Source organism: Chanos chanos, chromosome 3, assembly GCF_902362185.1.
Source record: "Chanos chanos chromosome 3, fChaCha1.1, whole genome shotgun sequence".
NCBI lineage: Eukaryota > Metazoa > Chordata > Actinopteri > Gonorynchiformes > Chanidae > Chanos > Chanos chanos.
Genome location: NC_044497.1, coordinates 35,506,820 through 35,519,876, shown reverse-complemented (window position 1 = coordinate 35,519,876; position 13,057 = coordinate 35,506,820). Strand labels below are relative to the sequence as shown.

At 41.0% G+C, this 13,057-nt stretch overlaps 1 protein-coding gene across 2 annotated transcripts in view; it reads left to right on the top strand.

The window, feature by feature from the left end:
- Positions 1-13,057, top strand: part of dnmt3bb.1 (DNA (cytosine-5-)-methyltransferase 3 beta, duplicate b.1) — a 31,096-nt gene that overhangs the window by 10,451 nt on the left and 7,588 nt on the right. The window contains exons 3-13 of one of the 2 annotated variants that reach the window (XM_030768151.1): positions 3,860-4,010; positions 4,347-4,438; positions 5,141-5,282; positions 5,771-5,782; positions 6,376-6,494; positions 7,320-7,478; positions 8,268-8,375; positions 9,540-9,681; positions 12,128-12,250; positions 12,481-12,525; positions 12,647-12,726. In XM_030768151.1, coding sequence (XP_030624011.1) covers positions 3,860-4,010; positions 4,347-4,438; positions 5,141-5,282; positions 5,771-5,782; positions 6,376-6,494; positions 7,320-7,478; positions 8,268-8,375; positions 9,540-9,681; positions 12,128-12,250; positions 12,481-12,525; positions 12,647-12,726 — 1,173 coding nt within the window. Of the gene's footprint in view, positions 1-3,859; positions 4,011-4,346; positions 4,439-5,140; positions 5,291-5,770; positions 5,783-6,338; positions 6,495-7,319; positions 7,479-8,267; positions 8,376-9,539; positions 9,682-12,127; positions 12,251-12,480; positions 12,526-12,646; positions 12,727-13,057 lie in introns of both variants that reach the window. The other variant, XM_030768150.1, reaches the window with a different exon arrangement.

Here is a 13,057-nt window from a genome sequence, read left to right as displayed (position 1 = left end):
CTGGAGTAAGTGTGTGTGTGAGTGTGTCTGTATGTGTGTGTGTGTGACTGCACATTCTGTCAGTGTGTTGTACACATAATTTTTTTCTTGTGGTTATATTTCGAAACTGAGGTTGACTCAGCAATTGTTTTGCTTATTCTCCCCCTCTCACTTATGTTGGCACATGTCTAGCTGTCTTTCATTCTCACAGTGACCCATATCTGACTAACTTTCCCACAATGATCATGGCTGTATACACACTGAGATCAACAGGCCAACCTACTCTCTCAAAAGGAATGCTAGGAGATTTGGGGAAGTTATAGTATAGGTTTGACCAGCACGTCTCTCTCTCTCTCTCTCTCTCTCTCTCTCTCTTTCTCTCTCCCACTGTGTCTCTCTGATTTTGTGAATCAGACTGTATTTCATCCCACAAAATGTGTGTGTGTGTCTGTGCGTGTGTTTGTGTGCGCGCGTGTGCTTGTGTTTGTGTGTGTATGTGTGTGTGTGTTTGTGTATCTGGTGTGAGAGGGGAGATTCAGAAATTCCCTCTATCTTTAACAACATCCCCTCCTGGGCCCCCTTTAGCCCAGGAGTCCACTGACAGGGGCATTGGAGGAGAGCAGTGTAAAGCCAAAATGAAGGAATGAGTGATGCTCTAAATCTCTTCACCCCACTCTTTGAAACCCCATGACCTCCTTCACTAGTCCCCCCCCGAAACAGATTCCATTGACACAGCTCAGGGGCCAAAAGGGTACTGCTGCACATCTCATGTCAGCATTTAGCCTATACAGTAGATTTAGGCTCAGTGCTGCTACACTGTGTGTCCTTTTTTTTTTTTCTTTTTTTTTGTTTATAGTGTGTCTGTGTGCGGGTGTGTGCACGTGTTAGTGTGTGTGTGTGTGTGTGCGCGTGCGCCTGCATGCATGGTGCATGTGTATGTGTGTACGCGCATATAAACACATCCATAAGTTTCAGTTAAGTCATTTCAAACGGTTGGTTCTCTGGATAAACTGATAATCATGCTGTGTGTTTGCGCCTGGTCGATCAGACAGGTGATTTTAAGTCATTTGCTGTAATCAGGCATACTTCACTTTGCCTTTCCTGTCTGGTTTCTTTTATGTAAACCCTGCCCTAACATGTGGAGTAGCAATTAGCATTGTCCGGACCGTGACCTCTCTGTTGGGTCTTTCTGGAGGCTATTGTGGGGGGAGCGCTTTGGGGTGACAGGGTGCATGTGGGAGGGGTAAAGAGGGACAGACGACAAGCTGAGCCATGTCCCTGTCTAAAGTTGGATAGGGTTTGGAGGGAGGTTGAGGTTTGGACAGGACGGAGTAAGGTGATTTGGGGATTCTCAGGTCTAATCTCTCATGAGAGAGGGATATCCTCCTAAGATTCGGTGCAAATTTAGCCCTCCTTTCTTTCTTTCTTTCTTTCTTTCTTTCTTTCTTTCTTTCTTTCTTTCTTTCTTTCTTTCTTTCTTCCTCTCTCCCTGTCTCTCTTTCTTTCTGTCCTGTCTTTCTGTCTTTCTTTCTTTCTTTCTTTCCTCACTCTCTCATTCTCTCTTTTGTTGTATGATGAAATGAGATGATAGATAAAGAGTTACTCTGCTCCCTTGAGTGGAAATGATCCCACAAGACATTTTTTTTATTTTGTTTGTCTGTTTTCTCTGGCTCCCTCATTTATCTTTCACTCACGTGGTGATTTAATGTTTTTGTTTTCTTCTGTCCTAGAAGTTTGTACAAATCCCATGAATAATAGACATGTCTCTGTATATCTCATTGTTGAAATGTGTTAAAGCCTTAGTCCCTACAGGCTCATATCTAATCCCTGTTGAGTCAAAGCTATTAGAAATATTTTGTGTTTCTGTGGTATGTGTGGGAGAGATTTTAGTACCTGCAGGTGCATGAATGTGTTTTAGGGAATGCTTCTTTTGAGAAGTCTCAGCCCTTTTTAACTCACATTTGTTTTCATATACATTCATATATAATATATATAATATATATATTCTATATATATATCTATGTATACGTGTCTGTGTACGTGTATGTGTGCACGCGCGTGCACATATGTCATGCTGTGGCTGCCAGTGTATGTTGGCATGGGCTTTTGGAGTCTGGAGCACAGCTGTGGTGTTAGAGAGATGTGGGGCATTCCAATGGAAGATTCCAGAGAAAGCGACAGCAGCCTCTATCATTATTGTTCCCAGACTGGGGGGAAGGGAAGGCGGCTCTTCATTTCCGTGGGGTAGATACCCATGCACACTTTGAATCCAGTCTTCGGATTCCAAAATCCTTCCCTCCAAAGGCTGCCTCTGCCCTCACTCTGACAAGTAGCCTGATGTAATATTTAGCGTAGGTCTGATTTTAACTGTGGTTTCAGTTTAGGGTGAACCTTTAGCGCCATGTTGGCTCCGGGACTGCATAATTTCTCATAGTACAGCCTGATTCCTCACATCTGTGCTCTTTAAATGTATTTTGTAATTGTATAATAACTCATAATTTCAGTGTGTATTGATATTATATCATATCTATAATGTATATTTCTACTTATTCTGGTTTCAGGTTTGTCAGCTGTGCTTCTGTGTACTCTCACTATGTGTGACATGACCCAGGGGTTGATGATAGTTTTGTTTGCTCACTAGTTCCTGTGACTCAAACTGTTGAAGATAAAGATTGCTTAACAGTTGTCAAGGCAAAGTGGAAAAAAAATAATAATTTTAAGCTTCTGTTTACAAACTCGGGGTGACTCTTTGTATTGCAGGACCACTCCAGTAAGTCAGACATCAAAGACTCAACCCAAGTTTGTTTTCACTTGAACACAACAGAATCCTTTTAGCTGAAGGAGAGGTCCATTAGTGCTACAGATGTGTGAATTATTGTGTCTGTTGTTCAAGTCACAACAAAGCCAATGCTTCTTAGCCTTGCAGAGATAGACAGAGAGACAGAAACCACATGATTAGCTGCAAACATCTGTCTCTTCATGACACGTTCAGATTGCCACACAGTAATCCATGTTGATCTTGTAACATTTTCTCAGTACAACTAACAATGATCTTAACTAATGTTAAGAAAGACTCCGCTACTTAACAAAGCAATCAGGGTTGCTCCTGGGTCGCTCTTTTATATAAACGCAATAAAACAGTAACATCACAGGGAGATATTAATTTTAGAACTGTGTGCCTGCATGTGTGTGTGCCCACATGTGTGTGTGCCTGTGTGTGTGTGTGTGCCTGCATGCGTGTGTGTGTGCGCGCTTGCATGTGCATGTGTGTCTGCGTGTGTGTGTGTGTGTGTGAGTGTCGGTCGGTGTCTATGTGCAAGTGAGTGAGTGAGAGAGAAAGAAAAAAAGAGAGAGAGAACAGAGATGCAACTCAAACTTGTCCCTATATTGTAGTTGTAGAGTGAGATGGTCCCACCCACACACCTGCACAAATACACTCAGTATTGAATCAAGTAGACCAGAGTATGCACATACACATGCAGGCACACACACACAAAGAAATACACAGAAACAGACACTGTGATGTGTGGACAGATTGTTATAATTTACTTTGTCGTGATACATCATATTTGGTGTCTAGATGATTTATTGCCATTGGCTGTGCTGATGGACAATATGTGTGTTAGTCTGAGGGTAGCACTGAAGGGTAAATGGGAATCATTCAGAAAACCACATATGATCCATCAGACAATGTTTGTTGTACTGTTGGCATAGAAGAAAAAACAGTTTTATGTGAAACACACACTGTAGTTTTCAGAGGTTATAAATATTTATTGTTAGAAATTATTCAGTCTCTAAGGCAAACACTGAAGATAAAAAAAAAAAAACAGAAGCTTTTTTTCATGCGACTGGACACTGAGGGTTCTCCTGCCTTCCTCAGGCTGCAGTGAATGGTGATGCATCGGCAGGTGAGGGTCTATCAGAAAGTGACAACAGCTTGGAGATGACCAATGAGAACAGCCCACTGACGGCTGCAGAGCCGCCGTCCCCTTTTAGTCCCAAGCAAAATGGAGATGCTGCCTCTCCCCCAGGTCAGTAACCATGTCAACCCATACAACCCATACCCCTACAACTGAGGTAATTTACCTGCATCTATATATGTTTGTAGGCATGTGCGTGTATGTGTGCACGTGTGTAGATACATATGTTTATATAGAATTAAACAAGAGAAGTGCAAATATCTCTACAAATGTTATGGCACACCTGTAGCTGTAGACACCTTACTCCACACATGCGCTGTATACCCACATATGCATTACCTTTCACATGCACAATATACAATCTGTCCAAACTATCCTTCAATGAAACAATCTGTTCCTATCTCTCTCTCTCTCCCTCCCTCTCTCTCTCTCTTTCTCTGTGGACAGACACAAATATGAATCAGCTGACAGGTAGCAGGAAACGGTCACGTAAGCGTTCAGATATTGAAGATGACATGCCATGGGACTCGTACGGAGAGGTGAGAACTCACCATGTGTCCATTCCCAACACTATAAAACAATCAGGCTCTTAACTTCCAATAAACAGATGCTTTTAAGTTTCATCAGCTTTGGAAAATAATTTAAATTAGACCCAATATTTTTAAAATTCTTATGTGTTAATCCATGTTGTCAATTTCCATGTACTGAATATAAATGTTATTCATACACGGTACATGGACACTGATACCAGTCCTTACAAATACTTTGGGAATTTTCCCTCCATGCATTAAAGCATGACCAAAATACTCCACATGCCTCCTGCTAACTGTACCATCCCAGGTATCAGTGTCCCAGTGCTCCAGCTTAGTTGTGAGTCTAGAGTCTACAGTGTGGAGGACCTGTCTCAGTCTGTCTGCCAAAGAACAAGACCAACAGGTTCTGTCACTGGTTTCATACAAGCCAATGACAGATCGACACAATAAATTTATGTAATTGTTTTTATCATGCAAATTTATAATCTGCAGCTCGTATCAGATGATGTGAGAAAGGAGCAGGAATATATGTGCAGAATAATCAGGCATTTTGTATGAATTTGGTCCAGTGCTGGATAACATCTGGATTGTGCTTTGGCTTGGTATGACCCATACAGCTGTGGTGTATGTGATTAATTGCATGTTGGTATGTTATCTGCATGTTATTCGCTGAGTGACTGCATGAGTCAATCATGTTGTATGTCATAGGAGAAGTCTCCCGTGTTTTCGGGCTGTGAGTCTGGCTTGAGACAAAGGCCTCGTCCTAGAACTATTTTCCAAGCTGGTTTGACATCGCACAGCAAACCACGCAACCGCGAGAGAGCACGTCAAAGCAAGCAGGAACATGGAGGCTCACTGGTGAGACTGGGGTACCTGGGGAGATCAGTGGAATATTCTTAGCTGCCCGCTAACACCAGGCTAGCCATATTAGCATCATTTGACTCTTTGTTTTTCCATAACTAGTTTAATTGTTAAGTTTTGTTTATTTGACCTATTTTGACTTGTATATTGTGTTTGCTTGTACACTTTTGTTTGTATTTCTTGAGAATGGGACAAATGCTTTTTTTTTCCCCAAAACTTAATCATTGCTAATTTACTGATCCTATAGATAATAACGAGGTCATTTTTTCTTGTGGGCCTTCTCTGTATTTTTCTTAAATGTGTCCAAAAATCAAGCCCTGCACCTTCAAATTATTAAAAAAAACATTGCCTTGATTGAATCAAGTAAATACTACTAATCAACTCAACCAAAATCTGTGCTGTACTCATGTGGTTCTCTATGAACGGCATTGATGGTGGTTCTCTTGCTGTTAGTGTTTGTTTTGTCATGTGCTTGAGCTCATATCCACTGTAAGTTAAAACAAGTGAGAGACATCTGACAGAGAAATCTTTACAATTTCTCTCTTGTCCTCTCTCACACCTCCCTCGTTTCCTTTTCAATACCCTGCACTTCTCTCTAAATTTGGATAAGGACTGTCAGAAATATTTTCTCCAGACAAAATAGGGGCTGTCACCTCACATCTACATGAAGTCCCATGACAACAGAATGTTCCAGTAAACCTTCAGAGATAACCATCAGATTGCCTTAAGCTTTTGAAAACCCTCTTTTCATCAAGCATACATTAGAAAATTAGTTTCTGTCATAGCTCTCATGCTTGTCAGCATGAATGATTTATGCCAAAACTGAATCCTTGTCTCGTACAAGATCATGTTTGATTTCATATCTTGTCTGGGTTTTGTCAATGGTTGACAACATTCTTATTTCAACGGCTCAGCTTTCGGAATTTTGATGAGAGGTTAGCGCAATACAAAACTAGGACATCTAATTGAAGGAGATAACATCTTATCGTCCCATGACTGTCCTAGCTTGTGGCTAACTCAATCATGTTTTGGTCTCTTGGTGTAGGCTCTGTCATGCAGTGGTCATCGTTCTTTGGGTTCAGCTGTTCCAGAGGGTCCTTCTCTGGAGCTGATGGAACAGGACTCCAAAGACTCAGCACAGAGCAGTGCCACCACTGGCTCCCTGACATCTACTGACACAGTCATCCAACCTGAGTACAAGGTACAGAGACTAAACAACTCTCTCTCCACTCTCTCTCTCTCTCTCTCTTTCTTTCTCTCTCTCTTTTTTAGTGGAATAAAGACTACGGATTATGTAAGACATGTCTTTGTGTAATGCTTTGTCAGCTTGTATCTGCCATAGGAAATGTGAATCATGCTGCTTGCCTGGAAGAATTGAGAAAGTAAGAAATAAAGGAAGAAAGAGTCACACCTCTAGTTTAGGCTCCTTTTGACCTGTCATTTTTTTCTTTCTCTTTTATTTCTTTACTTTTTGTTTTTTTAATTCTCCGTATATTTGTCCACCTGGCTTCTGGTCCCACACCAAAAACAAAACAAAAAATCTTTCTTTTCATTTCAAAAACAGAACATTTGAACTGTGTTGATGGCAGCTTTGGTTTTTGTGTTTTCAAGTGTGACAAAGAAGTACAGGTGTGCACGTGTTTGTGTCTGTATATGTGCAAAGCGGACAGCAAAGTTATTGTGAACTTATATAGAAGTCTTTATGTCCATATGCATACACAAACAGTCACATGCATGCAGCTGGGGTGCTATAGCGACCTGAGTCACGTTTATCACTGTCTTCTGCAAACAGTCTACAGACATAGAAATGGTGAATAGCAGAGTCAGCTGTGTTGGCCTGTGGTTTAAAGCGAAAATCTACACGTACAACAGCTCAAAAAAAAACAACAAAAAAACCTCTAAACCCTCTCTTAGTCCTCTGCCTTTACCAATGTATCCAATCTCTTATTTCACCTTTCAGCACCCTTCCACACATACTGTCTTCCTTTTCTCTCGCTCAATTGTTGCTGTACTGTCTCTGGTGTAGGACAATAAGGGCTTTGGTGTCGGAGAGCTAGTGTGGGGGAAGATTAAAGGTTTCTCCTGGTGGCCTGGCATCGTGGTTAGCTGGCGTGCCACAGGCAAGAGGCAAGCAACCCATGGCATGCGCTGGCTGCAGTGGTTTGGTGATGGCAAGTTCTCTGAGGTGAGTTTCCACAGACATAAAATAATCAGCTGCGGTATGCTAAATGGGAGTTACTCGTTATCCTTTTAAACCGAAGCATTCAATGGAACCCGCTAAATTATTGAGAGGGATGTAATGCGATGTTATTCTTCAGAGTGTTTGACGAGTGGGATTTAGACAGGTAAGATGGACTATCTTTATTCAAAGTGGTTTTACATCTTGCCATTTTATAATCCTGTTAAATTGAGCCAAGAGGGAAAAAAAGACAAATAAGTGAGTCTGGTTTGTATTCACACTCTCCCACCTCCTGAAAAAGGATCGGGATACATTAATGGTCTCTTTAAGCTCTGTATCAAAAGACTCATGCCAAAAGTGGTTCTGAAAACAAACAAACCTGGAGAGCTTTATATTCACAATGGGCATAGAAAGAAAACCACCCTGTACCTTAAAATAAACTGAACTTAGACCTCCTCTTGTAATGATCTGAGACTGGTTCATTTCAGAGGACCGTGACTTTATCTGAAGCACTCACATATCCAGAACATTCTGATGAACTACTTACAGTTCACAGAAAGCTGTCTTAAAGTGACCAGATATAGAACTACCCTTATTTTACCTCATGCATCTCTATGGTGAGTCATAAATGCATTGACCTAGGTAATACAGTTCTAACAACTTGCCACTTATAATCAAAAAGTGACTACACTTCAGGGGCTCAAGTTGCTTCAAAATAACTGATTTTCAGAGTTGCACATTTCTTCCCATTGTTGATGTTTTAATTTGAACTACCTGCATGCATCTGTCTTCCAGGTGTCAGCTGATAAACTGGACTCCATCACTGCCTTCCCAAAGTTCTTCAGTCAGTCCTCCTATACTAAATTAGCCTCCTATCGTAGAGCTGTGTTCCAGGCACTGGAGGTAGGAGAACCCTGTGTGCCTGTGCGTGCGTGTGTGAAAGAGAGAGAGAGGGAGAGAAAGAGAGAGAGTGTGTTTCCAATAAAGAGAACGGGATTTTGTTATGTTTTGAGAAGTAAGCGTGACAGTTTCATTTTCCAGGGATCACATTCATGAGCAGTGTTTGTGTGTGTGGATTGAAAGCATTTGTTACAGTTACAACTGTCAAAGTAGTAGAGATCAAAACAGGATTACTTTGTAAGTGACTGAGAGCTTTAATGTGGCCATAATCATAGACTTTATTCTATTACTGCACCTGCTCAGTCTTATCCAAAGGCCATAGTTTCTGCTATCTCTGTTGCAGCCAGGTGTGTGCGTGTTTGTGTCTCACATGTGCACCTTGTTTGGCATGTGTGGCAGCCGTATAAAAGAGTAAACATAACCTTTTCCTCTCCAATACACCAGAATTCCCCGTCAACGTTTCCTTAAACTTCATGTTGAGAATCTTTATTAATCAACTAAACTCCAAGCTTAGACATGCTCATAGCCTCTGTTCTTGGACTTAGCTGATCCTGTCCTTTTGTTTCATTTTTTCTGAAACAATGATGGTTAATTAATCATATAGTATTCACGTTTTCATTTTTTTGGGACATTTTTCTCAATTCTCTCTAAATTTGGAAAGGCCAGTTACCTGCAACTGTATAAGACTACAGCTCACATAGCAGTCAGCAGTGATGGACTCTGATCTCCTTGACCAAGGGCCAGCTGTGTTCCCGTGGGCTCCCAGCCATAGCTGATGGGTGTGGTTCACCCGGAATTTGACCTGTGCATCTCACCTGTAGAATGCACCTCTGTAGTGTTATATACTGTTTTAATAAAACATACTGCTTTGGAGTCTCCACATGTTTTTCAATAACATCTGAATGAATGTTAAGACGTTCATTTACATTTGTAAAAGATCCTGCTTCATTTGTAGCTTTGTGGGAGGGTTGCATACACTTGGTCTAGTTTTATTGAGTTATTGACAACATACCTTGGGCAGAGAAGTTATCCACAACCTCCAGCCAATACCGTTTCTCTGAATGCGTCTGCCTCTCTGTCTCGCTAATCTCTCCTTTCTTTGGATTTTTCTGTGTCAAACCTATTTAAAAATCTGTCTCTCCCTCTGTCTGTCTGTGTGCCTGTCAGGTGGCCGGTATACGTGCTGGTAAGACGTTTCCTCTGTGTGAATCAGACAACCCTGAGGACCAGGTGAAGCCCATGCTGGATTGGGCACATGGTGGTTTCCTGCCCAAAGGTCTGGAGGGCCTCAAACCCACTGAGAACTCTGGTGAGTCCTGGTCCTAGACAGGATGCTATGGCAACCTTCATTACTGCCTCTGTGCTGATTTGTTAAGGCTAATGTTGATCAGGGTTGTGCGCAAAGAGATTAAAGTGTCCAAGATGTCAACCAGCCATTTTTTCAGGACTTCAGCCAGCCCAGCTCTTTCTCCAGGGCCCTCTGAGCTGTAATCCCTTCACGTTTGCACTCAGTTTTTTATTATCTGACGCATCATGTAGTCACTGAGATTAACTCAGCAATATAAGCATAAAAGGACCTAGCTAGCTTATCAGTCATCCCAAATAGGCAAAGCTCACCTTCATCAGATAAATTTTTGGAATACCTGAATGGCTGGACTATGTCCCAAAACTACAAGACACTTTTACCTTGTGTCCTTTTCTACTGAAGTTATTGGACTTGACAGGACTGAGCACGCTGAAGCTATACTAAACAAACATGACATCAAAATGGTTCTGAGTCTTTGTTTATCCCTTCAATGAAGAGCACAAAGGGAGCACTGAGAGGATGGCTAAAGAGGAAGAGGCCAACGAAGAGACTTTTCAAAGGGCCCAGTCATTCAGTACCTCAAATACCAAATACCAGGCCTTGGGCAAATGTGCAGTTGGAAAACAGTTAAGTTAGAAATAATTGGCAAACTGTTTCCTGTCAGATTAAGGAATAGCTGACAGCTATAACCTGCCCTGCGATGGACTTGCGACCTGTCCAGGGTGTTTCCTTGCCTTTCGCCCAATGAATGCTGGGATAGGCTCCAGCACCCCCCGCGACCCTAATTAGGATAAGCGGCTTAGACAATGAGTGAGAGAGACAGAGTGAGCGACAGCTAAAGCGAACAGACACCTTAAGTTTAGTGACTGTATTTGTGACTCTGTTTGAAAGTTACTTATATAGTGCTTAATTTCATCGTACAGCGACATTGCTCTCATAATTTAAGTATAGTTTCTTGACATGCTCTCTCTGGTTTTGTGTGGAGGAAAAAGTGTTGACATGGCATTTGAAAAGACAAGATTTGACATGGCATTTGAGAAAGATTGTATTATGAGATTTGTGTTCTCAGTAAGCTTTTACCCACCTCTGTAATTATAAACCATTGTATTTTCTGCTCAGTATGAAGCTTACATAATCTTTAGGTGCATATGCACACTCTTTCAAAAGTGTCTGTCCTCCCTGGAAACATTTCAGTCATTGTGTCTCCTGCTGATAAAGTTTGCTTCCTCTCTCTGTTTCCGGCCTTTCTCTGTTTGATTCTCTGTTTCTATTGCCACATAAAAATGGACTAAACTTTGCACTAAAGCTGTGAAATTCTGCCTTTTTTCTTTGGTCATTGTGAAAATTGGACGGATCATCTAACAAGTGAATTGACAAATAAAAGTTACTTGTGTCCGTTAGTGACTGATCCTCTTTCTCCAAAAACAGTTCAGATTGACAGACATCAGAAATGAATCTGAAAACATACCTCTTCAATAAAAAGTACCTGTACATTTACTTTCTATGATTGCTGTACATGAGTCAGAAGTTCAGTGTAGCTAAATGAAAGGCTACGTGGTGTCTGGTTTCATGGCAGAAATTGCTCACCTTTTTTTTTGTAATGATGTCATACCAAACTTATTTGTTTAATTCTCAGCTTAGTTGCAACATCTGACCATATTCATCATGTAAGCTGTCATTCACATAGGGAATCAGCCTAGAAGCTGACTCAGTAACTGAATTATAATGGAATTTTGTTGTGGGATGTGAACCAGCAGCCTTGATTTTTTTCACAGGCAACTCAAACACATACCAGCAGAGACAGGTCCTTCTCTTTCCCTCTCTGTTTCTTTCTTCCTTTTTGTCGACATCTTTAATCTCCAACTTTCTCCATCATTAAAGGTTCAAGAGGCAACTCATAGTTTTACTCTCCTATTTTAGAGTGCAGTTTCTTGATGCTTAGCTTGTTACTTTGCTACCAAGGTCATTCCTACTCGTGCCGTGGAATCTTCCTCAGCCATTTTCTTTGGAAAACAGAGTCCGTTCAGCTGCTAAACCTGTATCAGTGAATATTCTCTTTACAAGTCTTACTTGGTTTCACATTTACTTTTAAGTGACATCAACATTATAAAACAGAACCAAAACAGAACTGCAATGGATCTACAATGGATCTATCTACACACTGCTTTTTGCTGGAGGCACTAGAGTCCCATATCTTGTTAAGTTAGGCAGTTCAAGTCCACAAATTCAGAAATTCCATTGATTTTTCTAACCGTAAGTGCATGAGTTGTACACAGGCCTGTTTCCAAGGTAGAAACCACTCCCTTCTTTTTTCTTAGAATTTCAGAGGAAAACACAAATTAATTATCAAACATATTTATATCTAAACTTGTTTGTATAATCTCTCTCTCGCTCACTCACTCTCCATTCATTCTCTCTCTCACTCTTCTTCTCACTCTCTGTTTGGCAGAGAGCAGTCCGTTGAACCCTCAGGTCTTGGATATGACTGTGCCTGATTATTACCCAACCTCCAAGAGACAGAGGCTCAGCCTGTGCAAGGCCAAACCTGTCATTGATGATGTCTACAGCAGAGGTTAGTGTTCACACAGACATCAATTAGGGTAACCAGGGAGATCGAAAGTTACATGTTGCCAGGCAGAGAAAAAAAAAAGATGAGTTTCTATAGTCAAGCATTTTTTTTAGTGTTTAATGTTGAATTTTATTGCATTTTACATTTATTTCCCTAAATGTTTATTGGTGTACATTACAAGATATTGGAGTGTTTTCTGAGGAGTTTGTTTCTTTTACCTCTGTGAATTTCAGAACAAATGGTTCATGAAGTTTTAAAGAATCACAGAAGTATAGAAGGTAAGCAACATTTGAAACATTACATGATCCAGGATTACATGTTGGTGCATATTATTCCATAAATGACTAGGATCGTGGATCTTTTGATTGTTTTTCTCCTCTTTTTCTTCTCCTGCATCAGAATTCTGCCTCTCTTGTGGAAAGACAAGAGCAGCAACCTTTCATCCGCTTTTTGAAGGAGGCCTTTGCCAAACCTGCAAGGTACTGTTTCCTCTGTCCTCACATTTTTGGAGCATTTTAGAGCTTTCAGCACTCTCTCCACTGGCTAGTTTTCAACCAGGTGACAAGCTGCCTTGCTAGTTTTCAGTGATTCCATTGTCAATAAAACCAGAAGGTTAAACGTCATAATAAGTCAGGAAATGAGAAGACCGTGATAAAACCATAAACTGTATCAATGGACATGTCATTGGCGAATTTGTTTTTTGGTGCTTTTCTATTTATTTTATGGACAGCTGGCTGGATGAGGCATGATAGAACTTTCAAACACTCTTTCTCAGAACATTCTGAAGGTTCCTGGAATTTTCACATATCT